Raw genomic sequence first — 18,656 nt, 5'->3', positions numbered from 1 at the left:
GAGTTGATTTTCTGAAATAAATTAACTTTTCCTCTACATTGCAATTTATTGAGAAGCACCTGTATACTTGGCCTATTTCCAGTTTTGTATACCTATTAAAACTTTTTTAAAAGTTATTTGTTATTTTATATTAGGAATAGCCTGCCCTATAACATGGTGCAGTTTTAATTGTTTTGTTAATAAAAGTTCTATGTTTTATAAATGGGCTAAAGTGAGTTTGACATTGTACTGTATTTTGTTGTTGCATTCAAGCAAGTGACTGAACTGCCACTAATTCGAAAGTGAAAGTAAAATGTGCATGGTGCTTTTAAGCTATTTAAAAGCAAAGGAAAGCGAGGAAAAGAGGGAAAATTCAAACAAACTAAAAATGAACAGTTGTTTTACACCGAATTGGCGCTATTTGAAAATGAAAGCAGAATGAGCACATCGCTGTTACAAGCTATTTAAAAGTGCAGGAAACCGAGAAAAGAGGGAAAGCAGAAACGGGAAAATTTCCTCACCATCACAACCCAGTGCACTTTATTTCAAGTGTTCTGAAGCTGTTTCATAGTTTAATGTTAGGTACAGATTAATATCATAAAGTCATTAAATTCAAGTTCACATAAACTCTTCTTTCTGCTGCTGCGGCTTTCTGTCATCCTCCATTCAGCATTCAAACTGTGTTGCATCCGGTTACTACAGCCAAAACAATGAAACTCTCTTCGAGTGCACAGTAACTGAGGTTTAAAACTGTTAAAGAAAGGCTCAATAAACTAATGCTCGTATTTAATACACTACGTTTCAATATCTGTTGCCTTTCTACTAACTTTTTGATGCGGACTAGGAGGACTGCGCAGCCTGCGCACTGTGACTCTGTGTTGTTTCAAGCGTATCATTCAATCTTTTAATTTTATAGTATATATTTATATATAAATGTATTTACTTGTTTTTTTTAATGAATGTATTTTACAAAAATGCAGAGAGCAATGTGTAACATTTTACCAGATTTAGACATTGACATTTATATGTAAATAAAATGTTTTACTAGATTTTAATTGTTGTGCACCTGTGATTTTTTTTTTTTTTTGAGTATTTTTTTCTGCTGAATTATCCACTAACCTAGTTTATAATAGTATTTTTGTCATAGATGATGATTATATATTTTTAATTTGTTATTTTTCATTAAAATGAAGTTGTCTATATGTAGTAGATTGTGTTTAACACAAAAAAAAGATTGACGATCAGGTCAACGCAGAGAAGTATATAAATTCAACACTGATTAAAAAAAAGTTACAAATTCAGCATCATTACTGCAGTCTTCAGTGTCACATGAATCATGATCCTTCAGAAATCATTCTAATATTCTGTTTTGCTGCTCAAAAAGCATTTCTTCTTATTATCAATGTTGAAATATTTGTGCTGCTTTAATGTTTTGATAAAAAACTCTGACACAATATTTTCAGGATTATTTAAATGTCCAATAGAACGTTAAATTAACAGAATATCAAAAATTTGAAATAAAAATATTTTGTAATACTATGAATATATTTAATGTAATTTTTGATTAATTTAATGCATCCTTTCTGAATAAAAATTCAATTTCTGATAATAAAAAAATAATAAATAAATAAATAAATAAATAAATAAATAAATAAATAAACTTTCAGTCCATAAACCTTTTGAAACTGAAATAATTTAAAGCATCTATAATATAACTGTACCAAAAATTCCAGACGTATTAGTAGTAGAAGCATCAATATTATTTTGAATCACTCGGGCCTGTGAATCAAAGGCCTGTGTACTTAAATAAGCTTTGATGTCTTTATGTAAAATATCAAATATTCCTTTTGATTTTGGGGTGAAATACGGTAAGACCTGGACATGTAGGTCCTTTTTGAAACAAGATTTACAATTATTCATCCATCCTACTGCTATGTAGGGCCACAAGTTAGCAATTAATCAATCAGATACTGTATGTCACATCACATCCTAACCTCAACACAGGTGGCTTAATCTGTGATCTGTGTCATACCTGTGTGTGTTTGAGAGGGGTGAGGTGGACCATGAGCCATCAGTCTGACCCAACTCAGACACCCAGTCCGGCAGCACTGCAGATCCCTGCTCCTGTGACTTTGTCAGCAACGGCTCATCAAAATAAATGGACTAAAAACAGAAAAAAATCACAATGCTCAATGATCACCGCTGATTCCAGGTCTCAGACCTATAAAACCTTTTATGGTGTTATGTTGCCTGATACAAATCAAGTATCAGTGCAGTATTTACCATGTACGTAGGTAAAGTCTTTAGGCTGCCTCCTTCAGGTCTGTGGGTAAAGGGACCCTCTAAAACTCCTTTTCTGAGCATGTGCAGAAGGAGCCGGGCGTACATGTTACGATTTTTCCTTCCAGTCAATCCAGAGCCACAGGTCTCAAGATCACACAACTTTTTAATCCACAGTGCACACCGTTGCCTATCTGAAGGGGCAAATGTGGTTTTGAAAAAGCTCATTTTCAAGTAGATTTTTCTTATTTGTAGACTTACAAATCCTGTGTTGAGATGACAGAGCGCTCTCTCTCTCGCTATATAACGTTACATATATATTCTCACCTGTCTTGTCAGTCAGTTTGAGCACATATGGCTTCATGTCCACAAGGTAATGATCAAACTCAGAATCCAGAATCCCAAAGCAGTCCTGTTCACTCATGTTGCTCCTGGATGCATGAAAAGACGAATTAAAACAACATGTAGTTTACTGTATCCATATGTAACTTTGGGTATGTATTTTTGGTGCACGTTTTAGCTAATTATCATAGCAGACAGCCATAAATGACAGACATGTCATTGTTTGTCAACATACAGCATGCAGTCCATGAAAATAATTAGTCATATTTATGTTATGTGGTGGGATAGTTTATATTAAATCATAATTTATAGATTCATAATTATTTTTTCATAATTGTGTTAGCTCACCAGTTAGCAGAAGTCATTCACAGATACTGAGAAGCGCTTCTTCTGCGATAGGCTTGTATAAACGGCTAAATGTAAACGTCAGTGTTGATGTAAACGTAAGTCTACGGTTAACAGTTATTGAGCACTAAATCATTTTGAATGATAATAATGTCTTCGCAGAGTGTGATCTGCAGCTGTGATTGTGCGCTGTTCCTTCACTTGTTGCTACTTTACGCTCCCAAACGGTTTCAAACTGACAAACTGTGAAGTCATATTACAAGAACCCTTGGTGATTCAAAATAAAAGTCTCACATAACGGAGTTGTATTTCCCCACGGTTACTTGTACTTAGTAAATGTAATTACTTTGTTTTGTACAATTTTTACTTTCTTTTTATTGTAAGCTGAGATGCAAATATTCAAATTTACTCAAAACATATTTGGATATTTGTTTTACAACATTAGAGGACTAACTGTTGTTCTTTATATATTTTTCTCTATTTATTTATCCTAACTGATAAACAAGTTATCACATGTTTCTTGCAACAGCATAATAGCTTTACATTTGAGCAATATCTCTCACACCGAGAAAGCATTATTTAGTTGTTGTCTCTATGTGTTATATACGTGTACTTGCGGTTTTTTCTTTTAATTTGAAGAATTGTATTCCTCGTGACGCCGGAAAATAGCTAGTTGTTTGTAGCTTCATTCCGTTCCTCGCGAGAAGCGTTTCCGTTTCCTAGCAACCATAAAACCACAGGTGAAACAAACACGTGTAGTTAAGTTTGATATTTAGGGTGCTTTATTTATTTATTTGCAAACGATTAATTCCACTAGAAACAGGTTAAACCGTTAGTTTTAGTTATAAATCAATTAGCACCACTCACAGCCTACGATCTCATTGATAAATGTATTCACTTATATCAACCAAACCAGTTTTTTTCATATGTATATATTTTTTTTTTGCAAAAAAGAAAAAGAAAAAAGAAAAAAGAAAAAACAAAATAATGAAAGGCCTTACTATTTCACAATATCTTAAATATACTAAATAAGGGCTCAGTATTTTTTTTATTTTTTTTATTTATTTTTTTGTACACTAATCGACCCTGGAGCACAAAACCAGTCATAAGTAGCATGAGTTTGGCCTATATTGGTAGCAATAACATTGTATGGGTCAAAATTATCAATTTGTCTTTCATGCCAATAATCATTAGCATAATAAGTAAAGATCATGTTATGATATATTTTGCACATTTTCTACTGTTAACATATCAAAACCTAATTTTGATTAGTAATGTGCATGGTAACATTTGGGCAACTTTCAAATCGATTTTCCACCCAACATTTATTTATTTATTTATTTATTTTTATTCTTTTCATAGATTTTAAGACAGTTGTATCTCAGCCAAATATTGTCATATCCTAACAAACCATACACCAGTGGAATTTATACTGACCATTATTACTGGTTTTGTGGTCCAGGGTCACTAATTATATAATTCTTTAAGTACCACAGAATAAAAAAAATAAATAAAAAGGAGAGGTTTCTAATGTTGTTCCGCAGCGCTCGACTCATCGTGTTTCATCATCGCGTTTGGAACTGTACAAATGACGTGTTTTTGGTTTTCGTCCACAGGATGGCGTCATACACCATCGTGTTGAGTGACGAGTGGACAGGCACTATGGAGAGCGTTGACGTCAGTGTCGGTGAGAGAGGTGCGCGCTGTAACAGGAGAGCAGCCACTGAACGCGTACAGTAGACGCGTCGACTCGCGCAGCGGAGGAGAGTAGACACACACACACCTGAGGAATAGCGGCGCGATGGCTGATCATCTCATACAGATCAATGACCCTTCCGCCGCTTTCAACCGATTCGCGCGGAAAGGTGCTCAGCGGAAGAAGAACGTGCACGAAGTTAAAAACCACAAATTTATCGCTCGATTCTTCAAGCAGCCCACATTCTGCAGCCACTGCACCGACTTTATCTGGTAACATGCTTTGCATTCAGTACTCATGCATTACACTTGAAACTTTGAGAAATTGCAGTCTTGAATGTTTGGTTTGACAGCTGACAATCATGTCTTACTTTTCTAGTGGCAAGCATAACACCTCAGTAATACAAGAGAAAAAATCATAGGAAATTGAGGTGCATAGGCTGCATGAATAAATTAGCATCACAATGTGTTTGAGTTTTCATTTTGTGCTTGAATTTGGGGAAGGGGGGTTAATTTATTTAGCTTATTCTCTATTTATGTAGCGTAAATTTAGGGTTTATATTTACATTTATATTTTTAAATCAATTGGATCATTTGTTTTTATGATACAAAACCTCTTAAAATTACTTACATGCAAAAAACTAAATCTTGACCGTATTTTGAGAGGTGTCAATCATATTTTACTTTATAGTTCTCAGTAATACACACACACACACACCTCTTAAAATTGCTTAAATATAAATAAAAAATAAAATAACAGCAGGTATTCTGTAGTTCCATGAATGAAACCACTTTATTTTATAGGTCACTGTTTGTCTTGTGTAATTTCATCATTTATTGTTCTATTCATTCATTCTATATTAACATGCTTTTATGTATTGTATTCTATGTGTAGGTATGTATGGTCATGCATTAATAATAGTAATATACGTATAAAGTTTAAATATATATTTAATATTAATAAAGTTTCATTTCGACAACAGACAGGTACGGTTAATGAGCTATTAATGCACATTCAGAAAACCATTTCATGACATCATGAAACTGGATTTGCTGAACAGATGTTTTGTGACATTTTAATACCTAAATCCAGTTTTAATACCCTTCAACCTTTAAAATCATTGAGGTTAAAGAGTTTATTTTGTGCATTTAAAAAATTAGAAAATTCAAGGGAAAGTGTGGAAAGTATTTTAGGTTCAGGTTATATTTTGCAGCTTTATCACTAACACATTTTTTTTTTTTTCTGTCATTTTCAAATGCAACTCTACAGGGGATTTGGAAAGCAAGGCTTCCAGTGCCAAGGTACTGTGTGTGTGTGTATGTGTGTGTGCGTGTGTGTGTGTGTGTGTGTGTGTGAGCGTGTGTGTGTGTGTTTGTGTGTGCTGTAGTGGGAAGTTGTGGTTTAGTGTCACAGATTCTATCACTGATGCATGTGCTCATGTATTGATCTTTACGCTATTCTACTGTACATCACGGCAGATGAGGACATTGAGTACACACATGTTCATTTTATTTCATCATTGTGCCATTAAGGTACACATAATCTGGATAATATGGAAAGTGCTGGCCTTGCCAGAGCTCTGGCGTTTTCTGTAAGGGTCCTTGGCAAATTTGTTTAAATCTTGGCTCCGCCTTGTCATTGTTGGCTTCTGATAAATGGCAGATCCCAAATCTGAAAGGGTTTTGAAGAACACTGTATGGCTGCAGTAAACTACAGTACATGCCCAGTTGTGCAGAATTCTGTGCCTCTGTTCTGACATTACAACATCCCTGTGAGGAACTTGACCGTCCGGCACAAATCCCAGACCTGAGCACCGCTCATGAATGATTATGTCATGATTAAGCAACCTGCACTTTTCCTGCCCTATAAGATTACTGAAATCTAACTGATTTTTCAGGGAATTCATGTCCACAAATTCAGCAATAACTCCCTGACCACCCAGAAATGTTAGATATTTTTGCATCCCTTACAAATATTAACCATGGTTTGATTGTAGTAAAAGTACAGTAACCATGTGTTTTTTTTTGTGTGTTTTTTTTGGCATATTGATTAGCATGAGAAAATGGGGGAAAAACATTTATGTCTAAATGTTCTAGTGCCCAGAGATCTGTAACATCCGCCTTATAGGGAGAGAAGTGCAAACAGGTTGTGTCCTGGGTGAGAGGGGTCTTAGATGATGTTACCTGCCCATTTCTTCACTCTGGTCCTGAAGACTGGGCAGGTACACACCAGTGATCCTTTCTGCAGTCCTAACAGTCCGTTGTAATATTCTTTAGTGGGGAAGTCATGGCCTAATGGTTAGAGAGTTTGACTCCTAACCCTAAGGTTGTGGGTCTTGGGCCGGCAATACCACGACTGCCCCCAGGGGCTGCCCACTGCTCTGGGTTTGTGTTCACAGTGTATGTGTGTGTGCACTATGGATGGGTTAAATGCAGAGCATGAATTCTGAGTATGGGTCACCATACTTTGCTGTATGTCATGTAACTTTCACTTAAGTCTGATTTGTTGGTTGACCCAAACCAGACAGTTATAGAAGAGCACAGAACCAACTCAATAAAAGCTGAGTTAAACTGTGTCATCTGTGCCTGAGGCAGGTTGAGGCTCAGCTGACGAAAGAAAGTACAACCCCTTCTGAGCCTTTTTCACAATGGAGTCAATGTGATTGTCCCACTTCAGGTCCTGAGAGACGGTTGTGTCATCTGCAAACTTCAGGAGCTTGACAGAGGGGTCTTTAAAGGTGCAGTCATTTGTGTAGAAGTACCCAAGATATTATATCGGGTTCTTCAACCCCAAACATACATGAACCAGCAGTTTTTTGGGGTTACTTGACAGGCAAGTGTGTTGGAGCAGGGTTTACAGTCCCTCCAGAAAAACGCTGATTTTTTTTGTGATTGTTGCGGGTAAAAAACCTTGATTTTGCGGCAGGTTTTCTTAAAAAATGCGATGGAATATGCAGGATATTTTTGCAATCTTATGCGATGAAATTGCGGGAACTTGCAAAAACTGCGGTTTGATGAAAAAGAGAAAAAAAGGTGACCCCCCCCCAACACCCTGTTCTCACTAGGCTACTACTTTACTGTAATGAGTCATTTCTTATGACTTCCTATGATAAGCAAGCATACTAAATCACATAATATTTAAGTTCACATTCTGTTTTATTTCAGACCTTAATTAACACATGACTCAAACATTGAGTCAAACAAGTTCTCTAGCTTTACAAAAGGAATATTCAACTACTTCTGTAAAAATGAATACAAATAAAATATACACACAAATATACAAATGCTGTTTTACAGGAATTGCAAATCTCTTATTGCAACGTAAATTTTATTTTACATACTACTAATATACTTACAACTGTAAGGTTTTGGTACTATTCTGTAACAAAAAAACTGTAGAGGTGCATCAACTTCTGAATGAAACTACAACAGTCAACTGTGAAAATGAAAGCTAACTGCGTAGCCTCTAACATCATTCGCCATCCTCATCCTCATCCCTCTCTCAAAATAATTTGCCCCCACTGTCATGTAACACACCGGGTAACTGCTTCGCGCGGTCTTTTGCGCTTATTTTTGTTGGCAGATGAGAATGATTTGCGTCCTTCACCCTGGTTTCACCGCGGGGTTCGCAGATGATGTTCACGTCGCGCAATTACGTCACTTCATAAGGTTCCCATTGGGAAATAATGGTGTGTGAAGTAAACGCAACATTTTTCAACTTTCTGCTAAGATATATGTGACTTTTTTGCAACAAAAATTATTATTATTATGAAATCATGCTACCTCCGCATATTTTGCTTCCTGAAATCGGGATTTTATGCGGCGAAAGTGCGGCGTATTTGAAAAAATGCGACCCCCGCATAAATATGTGGCCCTTGGCTGATTATGCATTAAATCACGCGATCGCATAATTGTGTTTTCTGGAGGGACTGGGTTTAACTGAAGTCTTCACGACAGTAAACTCTCCAAGAGCTGGGTTAAAACATTGACTTGCTAAAACAACATGACTTGTCAGAACCATGCTGCAGCAATAACATATTTGGTTGAAAAAAAAAAAAATCAACAATTAGGATGTTTATATAAGAATTGATGATATAAGTTCCTAAAAAGTGTATCTTTTCATTTTGGCTCCCGGGAATCATTGAGAAGAACTACAGGATGACACAAGAGCTGGCATACTCAGATGGTCACAGATGGCAGAGGTATCTTGTGTATCATATTTGTGTATCTTCCTGTCAACTGGACTTTTGCCATGGAAAATGGTCAAGTCTTTGAGGATGTGTGGGTACATACGTGAATATTTTTCCAAAGACCTCTGCAGTGTTCAGGGTTTTTCCTACATTAAAATTTTTTTGGCGGTCGCCAAAACGATTTTTTGTCCCGCCAAAGCCTTATTTAATCTGTAATTGGGTTTTGTGAGTGAAGCAGACTACTGATGGAGAGAACGAGCACAGCGCCCCAACACCGCGCGGGCACCTTCCGTCTTCAGTTCTGTCTTTGCTCTCCCTCACATCAAAATCAGCTGATCCCAGGATCGTCGCTAGTGGGGTGAAAGGTGGTGACGATTATATATGGCGTCTGGCTGAGGCCAGCCTAAAAAGACGCTCAGGACAGTTGACAGGCCACTGCTGCTTGTGGTCACAAAAGCTTCCAATTTTCACTTGTTTTTAAGCCTTGCCACTTGTCGATTTAAACATTAAAAAGAGTTTAAAGCATTCAAACACAAGACAAGAGCTCTCCTTTGTGAAGTTCTCCTCGAACTTCCCCCTGCACCTGAACGAACAAATACAATCGCAGTTTAAATAAACAGAAAAGGATGTGAAAGAGCCCAATGCAGCCTCATGCAGAGCTCATACACTGAATTTGCCTTATTTTGCTCTTGTACCGTCAAATACAAATAAGGTCAAATTCTTACCGTCTTAGAAAGTATGTTTGAAAAAAACTGTCGGTTATGTCTTAAGTGAAAGTAAAAAGTTTAGAAAAAAAATTGACATATTATATTGGATGGATTCATCATCTCTTAAAGTGACCGCGTCTAATTTAGCTATATATAGCTGCTGTAATGTTAATCCAAGACAATGAAAGAAAGAAAATCACACACTGCTCTTGACTGAATTAATTTGTTGTTTTACCAAGAATTAATGCACAGTCAAACCAGCAATTATTCAGAAACCAGATATATTTTTTTACTATAGGTGCAGAACACCTATAATACAGTGAGTATAGCAAAATAAAGTGAACCGCAACATATTATACCCAAAAATTCTTCATACAGTGGACCACTAGTGAAATTGATTAATGATAATGATAATAATAATTAAATTGGGACCAAAAATTATTCAGCACCATAGAAAAAAATAAGTAAATCTATACTGTTATGAGGTGTTTTGTGTGTGTGTGTGTGTGTGTGTGTGTGTGTGTGTGTTGACAAATCTTTTGCACTGTCCTAACAGCCAGGATTCCCACACAACACGTCCGCTAAAGTCTGATTTGTGACCTAATGACTCCTTTGAGCCGATTCATTGTAATGAACGGTTAAAGCAATTGGTCTGCCCGTCAGTGTCTGAATCGTTGTATTACAAATCATTACTTCTTAAAAGAACATACACATCTGGAATGAGAAAGTAAGTGTGCTTACCCCATTTAGCAAGAGTGTTAAGTAAAATTTAGCCTTAATAATCCACAGTATGTATAGGCCTATGACAATGTGTAGTAAATTACCTATAAAATAATTTAGTTTAAAGTTAGACTGGAGTGAGATGAAACTAGATCTTTTGCTATAGCTAGCTGCTAATTTTATAAAAAATTATATGATAAAAAATACACTATTACACCTTTTAACATTACGTTTTTAATTTATATGATTATACTAAAATAATTTAACAATAGACTTTATTATTCAAAATGAGTCTGATTAACTTAACAGTAAACGTCACTTCACTTATTATAAATAACTTTAATAACACAAATAGAACAATATATATATATATATATATATATATATATAACTTGAATTAAGAAATTAAACAGGGTAACTGTGTAGGGCAAGCAAGCTACTGCCAAATAAACAGTAGCAGTTTGGCAGAACTGATGGCACAAAATGTTGTACTTATGTAATAGTTAATTTATGATCTAACAAAGCATATGAGTTATAAATTGTACATTAGCATTGAGTCTCTCCAACTAAGTGACAACATAGTGTTAAATCACCATATGGTAGACTCAAGCCACCACCGCACTGCCGCCTACTGGAGTGCAGAAAGATACTAACTTTTCAATATGCTACATTATTGACTGTACTGACAAACTATGCTGACACCTGTGTCTGCACCTCAACAGGACGCAACAAAGCCACCGTTGAAAATCATTTAAACTTTGTGTCCGCATGTCATAAATAGGATATATAAACATCAGCATTGACTGACTGACAGCATCAGTTCCGGTGGCCGTAACACAGGCTATAACGCACCACAGATGAGTGTCGTGTTGCGCAGATCAGCTATAGTCTCTTACGTCACTGAATCTGCTGTTAAAAATTAAGCGTCCATTCATCATATCATCATGCAAAACTAAGAATTAGAATCATTGTAAAGTGATGATCAAATATAGGTGTAGGTGGGTGGCGGGTGGATCATTTGAAACAGCGGACCCAGATGAAATTTGAGCTTATCCACTCATCTCTGCACTACATTGACCTGGGTCGCCAGTAGCAAACAATAAAGCATGTTCTGCTGGACAAACAAAGGAATTACACCATTCAGAATCTGCGTTATATGCTCTGTAAAAAAATCGGCGGCATGTGTCAAATCCGATATATCGGTGACAGACTTATATCAGCAGATTATATCGGCTTAACAATATATCGGTCGGGCTGTAGTACATTAGCACAAATGACTAGTCAATGTATTGTAAGCATGCATTCTTCTGTCCATTTAGGATTTCACAGGTCTTTTTTTTTTCTTGTCTACACAGCCTAAGATGCTTCAGCTTTTAAAAAATGCTGATGAAATGTGCAGCATTCTATAATGATAAGAAAGCTGAATGCATATTTGATACATTTGTTGGACTCAGAATTATACATTTTGATTAGCTAATATAGCTTTCCCATTTAGAATATGTTATTTTTTGGGGGGGAACATTGTGAGAAGACAAAAATTCACACAATGTTGCAAATGTCGCAACTTGAACATGAGCGCAGTCTGCATGGAGAATTTTTTTGCCATCATGTAAAACTCCTGAACATGCAGCTTTCGAAAAATCGAACCCACAATCGTCTGGTAACAAGTTTCTGCCAGGATCACTTTATTCTATTTTGAACAATTTCAGTTTTCAACATTTTCCAAATGTGTGAACTTTTCACATAGTTTGCTTGCTTGCCGATTATTGCATTGCATTATATAAGTTATAGCACTTATCAAGTGGCAGGAAATATGGTAATTATGTAATAGTTCATTTATGATCTAACAAAGCATCTGAGTTATGAATTGTACATTTGGAAACTCAGTGACACATGAAATCAAAGTCTTGTGTAGCTGGAAGCTTTTGTGTTGTGTAGAGCATGTTTTGAGTCTTGTACGAATCGCATACGTAATGAACATCAGCCTATAAGCAGTCATCAAGATGAAGGTTATTTAAGAGACATCACTGTCCCTTGTGTTGAAGCTTTTGGCCAGCATGTTTTTTACTCAAGCAACCCTGTCATAACTGTTTCCTCTTTCCAAGCACCTGCCACATGGTTACATAGTCTGACTCCCTAATTAAGTGTCATTGCAGTCAGCATGTGTTGCTCCAGACGGCTCTAACCTCCATCCATGCAATAACCTGCCTGTCTGCAACTACCTCTTCACTGGAGAATGTGCTGCTTGTGAGGACAGCGTGAAAACATGAAGGAAACTGGCTAAAACAAGCGCATTAAGCATGCTCTGAACAGGCTGACAGTGAGGCTGTTGGTGAGCTCACAGATGGTTTCACTGATGGACGGTTGGCTGTGGGAGCTGGTTGGTGTGCAGTGGAGTGGGAAGCGAACACGAGGGCCAGGCCAGAGATTGCATGTTCTTGGAAGCATTAGGGAGATGTGTAATGGCTTGTAACAATGAAAAGGCTTCTGATACCTGACCAAGTGATTTGATACACGTGATGAGGGACTCCAGACCTGTGCACACCTGCGTTTCGAGCATGCTTCTCCAAAACTGCTACTGAGTTTGGAATGAGATACATGATGTTTAAAGACCAGCGTCTGGATTCACGAAAGCCCCCACATCATTTTTTTTTTTTTTTTTTTAGATCTATATAGGGTTTTCACAAAAAAAAAAAAAAAAAAAAAAAAACAATTAAAAATAAAATATAGACTCAAAAAGACAAAAATAATGCCTCCCACATATTACGATCCACTATCAGTACTGTATGTAAGTGTATCTACAGAGTCATAGTCATTTGCCTGTATTTTCTTATTTTATTCCTCTGTTGCTGTGATTGGAATGTTTTTGGACTTTGGCCCGTTGTCATGTTTTCAATGTTGCCATTGCCTTATTGATTGCTATCTGTAACTGGATAGATTACTAGGCAATGTAATTATGCTTTTATGATGACACTATTTGTTCGTATACATAAAAACTGCCATTAAGGAATGATTAACACAATATCTGAAAAAATTTTGCAAAACCCCTCATCGCTTATCTTCTGAGCTACTGGCGGTGTAGGAGGGGCCCAGTTTGAATCTTGTGTTTTCCAAACAGTTACTGAAAATCCAGCTTGGTTTACCTTTAAAGAGCCTTTCTCAAGTAGACTGATGCATTCATTCGCTCTTTCTAGCATAAATGTTTGTGTGTGTGTGTGTGTGTTTGCTGTTAGGGAATGAGTTCTGTGTAGGCGCTCTCATACAGTATGTAGTGAATGCTGCCTGAAAGTTTTGGTTTATTATATATAGCTAGTATTTAATGCTTAAATAATTATAAACAACCATTAATGTAAAATCTCTAATGTTGTGCGTCATTCCATTTATATCTGCTCTTGGGGCATGCAAAACTGCTAATATTCTTTCTAGAATAACAATTCTGACTCACGACAGAACACACAGAATGATGTCCTCACTGGGTAAATGTGATTTCACCAAGTACAACATGTTCCTGGAACAACATTCCAATCAACCAATCAGAATTGAGGGATACGTTTTTATGAAATTTCAGTTTTAGGCTTACGATCAGGGTTAGATGCTTCTACACCCTTGTTATTCCCCTACCGTATCATTCCCACTGATTTTAACAATAAAGTATGGGTAGGGTTAGGTTTGGGGTAGGGGTTGGCTTAGATCTATATTTTTGGACAGTAATGCTGATCTAGGATCAACAAAAGATGTTGATCCAGGAACATGTCTTACTTGCCAAAATCACACCGGCCATCCTCACTGCTAAGAGTGGTTTCAGCTGGTGTTTTTAATTGCATTTAGGTCGTCTCCCAGCCAGCCTGACCTGTTATTAAGTGGCCAAAACCCAGCCTGACAAGTCTGGGGCCAGCTTAGACCACCAAAAAAAGTTTAGTCTGAAATTGAATTAAGCTGCTTGTTTGAGCAGGGATGACAGACAGACAGACATCAGACAGACGCCAGCTTCCCTCACTCTACCTACAGTGACCTCTTGAGAGAGAGCTCTAACTAGTGTGTGGGTCTCATGGCTACTGTGCTGTATTCTGTTACAGATCATTAGGAATATGATGAGAATCTCTGTTTAGCCTCAGTACTCCCAGAAAATAAAAATGTCAATGGTAATTTTCTCTGGCCTCTTCTATGGAGAGAATATTTGATTTAGCGAAATTTCCCCTTTCCTTTGAAACCTTCTTTACTAGCCTCTGAGGAGTCAGGTTTGACTATCATTTCAGTATCATCATTTTGACGGTAATGTGTCTGTTTGAAGAAATGCAGGTGCCCCTTGTTACCTGCCAGTTACCCTAAATCATTCAAGTTTTGACACAAGGTAAAACTAAACAGATGACATTGTATTAACATAGAACCATCATTGGATGTGGTGGACAAATCAAGCTTACATTAGTACATCCATACATCCATTCTCATTAGCAGGGATCCTCAAATCTGGCTTCCGAGATCCACTTCCTGCAGAGTTTAGCTCCAACCAGGGGTGGTAAATGTACTCAAAAAAGTTATACTCAAGTAAAAGTAGATGTATCTAAATAAAAAATGACTCCAGTAAAAGTAGAAAGTCCTCTATTCAAACATCACTTGAGTAAAAGTACAAAAGTATCCGATTTAAAATATACTTGAGTACCGGAAGTAAAAAGTAAATATTCAAATTAACTGTAAATATCAATAATTAAGCAGATCAGTTGTTTTGGGAGTGGTATGCTGTGTTTTAATTAAACAAATGATGAGATTAGATACTTTAGAATTTGTTAGATTTACAATCAAAAGAGACAATGAAGCACCTTATCGCAGGATAGGGGTTGAACTTTCAATAGACATGTTCCATAACATCGAAGCTGCATCAAACAGAAGATGTGCAAGATACAAGGTAAGACTGTTTCAGAATCCATCAATGAAGTGAAGGAATAACCACCTCTTTAAAGAGTTAGTTCTCCCAAAAATGAAAATTCTGTCATTCGCATTTTAGGGGCTAAATATCACGTTATTGGTATTGTCGCTTCGACCTGCGGACATGAAAAACAATCACAGACTTGGCAACAATGGTTGGCATATACTACACAGAGCCATAATTCACTGACAATCTACACAAAATAGATTTTTTTTCTCGATTTTGAAAGGAATTTTGTGTTAGTTGTCGGTGGACAACGGCTCTGTGTAGTAACTGCCGCTCCACCTGAACCAGTGTTGCCAAGTCAAAGAAACCCCAATCCCAATAACTTGATATTTAGCGCCTAAAATGTGAATTTTACCAAGGCAACCCTTCCAATAAATGTATATGTTAACCCCGGGAAGCAATTTTTATCAGGGAACCTCCAGGAAACGTGATTGGGCTAGTTTTGGACTAGTTTTGAGAAGCAACTGGTCAGGATTTGTTGTGAAAACCTGGCAACCCTGATTTGAACGCACGTGCTGGAAATATATACTACTAATTACTTTCGGGAATCTCGGGATCATTGCGGCCAGCAAGAGCTGCACTATCACCTATTTTAGCGATCATCTTCCACCTCGAACTACAGTAACTGCTGCGTGAGCGCATGTTGGCAAAGAACTCGCGAAGTTCATTTTTTCATTTTTCATTTTTTCAAAAGAAAACCACATTTTTAATTGGTTTGTAAAATCAGTGTAATAAATACTTGAAGCGGGCATGGGGAAATGTATCGGAGTAAAAAGTAAACTTTGTCTTTAATAAAGTAGTGGAGTAAAAGTGAAAGTAGATGCAAATAAAAAATACAGATAAAGTACAGATCCCCGAAAAAAATACTTACTGTAAGTAAAGTAGCAAAGTATTTTTACTTCATTACTTACCACCACTGGCTCCAACCCTGACCAAAAGGAAAATAATGGTCTGATCCCTCTCCTCAAGTTGCACAATTTAAATTGCCATTCATACCACACAAGAGCCAGAAAAGATTTTTTGTCATTAGGTTTTATGTAAATCATTTTATGCCACATAAACCAATTAAATATAAATAAGAACAGACTGAATTTACTCTAATTGTACCTAATAAGCAAGCAAGACATAAATATTAGCAAGCTAGTGTAATTACCTTTAAGTCTGAATCATTTCTTACCAGAAGCAATCAGGTTAAGCTAAAGCAAAAATACATAAATACATCAAATCACAGAAGCGAAATAAGTTGCGAAGAGCTTTTGCGAAGAGAGAAGAGTCTGTTTGGGAGCACACAACCTTCTCGTCGTTCTCTGTCTAAGTTCTGTGTGGATTCTCTTCTTCAAGGGTCAGTGCTAACAGTTCTGTCATCACCACTGCACTCTAAACACACTCTCTGTTAACAGCATAGCCTTGTGTCTGCCCTCTTCAGCACTGGCATAGAATAAATCAGCTGGCTAATGCAGATTTTCTGCCCGTCTCTTCATCGTCTCCTTTGGGCCTTTGAAGTCAGGTGCCACTTTATCTGGAGAGTCTTGCCATGTCCAGGAATGAAGAGAGCGACGCTGTGACTGAAGGGTGAGCTTGAGCGAGCCGGTGGAGTAAGTGAGCCGCTGGCAAGAAGAACGTAAACAGTCTGACAGCTGCGGTTTGAGTTGACGGGTGAGAGCGGTGGAAAACAGAAAGTGGATGTTTTCGTCAAAGAGTGAGCATTAGCAGAACGCGGGCTGACACGGTATCAGCACGGTATCAGCTGTTTCTGAGGGTCTGGAAGATTTCCCTTGCTATCTCTGTTTTATTTAACCTTTCGAAGAACTGAAAAAAGATTAGACTTCCGATAAGAGCACATGTGCCCAAATGTCAGACTCATGAAACAGTTCATGCCCTCATTTATGTGCCTGAGAGTGACTCACACTGACTGTTCTACACTTTTATTGCTTGTTATTTGAGTTCACCATTGGCATCTCTGCTTTGAAATCGCTCTATTGTTCCCGGTAACTGAAAATCCCTAACCGGCAATACCAAAAAATTCGAATAATAATTAGGCAAAATAATGTAAAATGAAATGCTGTCCTTTTGAACTTTCTGTTCATCAAAGGCTTCCCCTAAAAGCACCACAGCTGTTTTCAACTTTGATTATAAATGTTTCTTGAGCAGCAAATTAGCATATTAAAATTGAAGACTAGAGTGATTTTTGGTCAAATAAATGCAGGCTTCGAGAGCATAAGAGACTTATGAAAAAATTACTGACCACAAAATGTTTCTGCAGTGCCTCTATATAGTAGAAAAAATAAGAAAGAAAGAAAAATCCTGTTTTCCATTAAACGAAGTGTGAGTTTAAACTATACTGCATATGGATAGCGTTTGCATCTGAGCTATTTGTTTCATTTGAAGTGACAGAAATGTGTTTTAGTGCAGTTGAAGTGTTTATGTGTGTGCTTGTTCCTGTCGGCTCTCCTCAGCAGTATGGTAATGAGTTTCATTTGAACGTCTATCTTTCTGAGGCCTCTGCCAAATTAAGAGCCCTTGCACCGCTCTGCTGCACTTCCTGTTTGCTTTGATGTCTGTCAGAGCCGTACCCTCCATTACCACATCCCTCTGTCAGATATCCCAAATGCTATGTGCCACAGAAGACAAGGCTTGTGGGAAAGATTTTGAAGACAAGGCTGACACCTTACAGAGATGGTAGCCTCGTTACGAGAGCAGGCCTAAATTTGTTCAGTTGTTTCATGAACACGAATGATGACTTAAAGTTGTCATGAGCTTGCCTTTGTTGTGACAGTGAAGCTTAGTTTCCAAATGTGTTTAAGATCCAAGATGTGACTGAGAGGAAAATTTTGTGGTTACTTCTCAAAAATGGTCTTTCATTGCTTCAAAAGCAGAAATAAAATATAACTGAGAAATGTATTAGTGTCGCAGTGTCTAAAATACTATATTTATTCCTCTCATCGAGGAGAAGTAAAAGTAGACATGAAAGAGGAGAATTTGATGAGAAATGTTTCGAGATCATGTTTAGAACACAGACCTATGATTGCAGACTCATGTGCACTTCAAGTGGAAATTATTGTAATTACCATTGTTGGTGAAAGTTAAAGAGCCAGTAAGATGAAAATTCTTAGCTTCCTATCACTGTTTATAAGTCCTGTACATTAGGTTTAAATCCATCCAAGGTTAAAAAACATTGTCATTTTGTCACAATATGATTTTAAAATTACCTCAATTCTCAGAGATCCCCAAACGGTTCGCGCGAAAAGTACTTTCATTGTTAGATGTAGACTCTGGTTATATTGTTAACCTAATAATACTCTTATTCTGCATGACATGCTTCGAACCTCTTAAGCAGAATACTAGTCACCATATCTCATTAACCTACCAATAACTTTTTGCCTGCCACACCACTTGAGGTTTAACACATTTTTTTGTGTAAGTTTTATGTGCTATTGTGTGTGGTTTATATAAGCTATCATTCATACT

The 18,656-nt window shown here is 37.0% G+C and overlaps 2 protein-coding genes across 7 annotated transcripts in view; one reads left to right on the top strand and one right to left on the bottom strand.

Annotated features, from left to right (window-relative positions):
• The window catches only part of cep112 (centrosomal protein 112), a 179,452-nt gene extending 176,111 nt beyond the window's left edge, over positions 1-3,341 (bottom strand). For 3 of the 5 annotated variants that reach the window (XM_026208354.1, XM_026208357.1, XM_026208356.1), the window contains exons 1-4: positions 2,950-3,341; positions 2,587-2,690; positions 2,263-2,453; positions 2,012-2,142 (exon numbers count right to left, since the gene is read on the bottom strand). In XM_026208354.1, the coding sequence (XP_026064139.1) occupies positions 2,012-2,142; positions 2,263-2,453; positions 2,587-2,690; positions 2,950-2,966 (443 nt within the window). In that variant the 5' untranslated portion in view covers positions 2,967-3,341. The remainder of the gene's footprint in view (positions 1-2,011; positions 2,143-2,262; positions 2,454-2,586; positions 2,691-2,949) is intronic. The other 2 variants (XM_026208358.1, XM_026208355.1) reach the window with 1 other exon arrangement.
• Positions 3,342-4,602: 1,261 nt separating this feature from the next.
• The window catches only part of LOC113047101 (protein kinase C alpha type-like), a 195,435-nt gene continuing 181,381 nt past the window's right edge, over positions 4,603-18,656 (top strand). Inside the window, exons 1-2 of one of the 2 annotated variants that reach the window (XM_026208361.1) lie at positions 4,603-4,914; positions 5,912-5,943. In XM_026208361.1, coding sequence (XP_026064146.1) covers positions 4,748-4,914; positions 5,912-5,943 — 199 coding nt within the window. In that variant the 5' untranslated portion in view covers positions 4,603-4,747. The remainder of the gene's footprint in view (positions 4,915-5,911; positions 5,944-18,656) is intronic. The other variant, XM_026208362.1, reaches the window with a different exon arrangement.

This window comes from Carassius auratus, chromosome 28, assembly GCF_003368295.1.
Source record: "Carassius auratus strain Wakin chromosome 28, ASM336829v1, whole genome shotgun sequence".
NCBI classification, from domain to species: domain Eukaryota; kingdom Metazoa; phylum Chordata; class Actinopteri; order Cypriniformes; family Cyprinidae; genus Carassius; species Carassius auratus.
The sequence above is the reverse complement of the archived record's forward strand: the minus strand, read 5'-3'. Positions and strand labels throughout refer to the sequence as shown.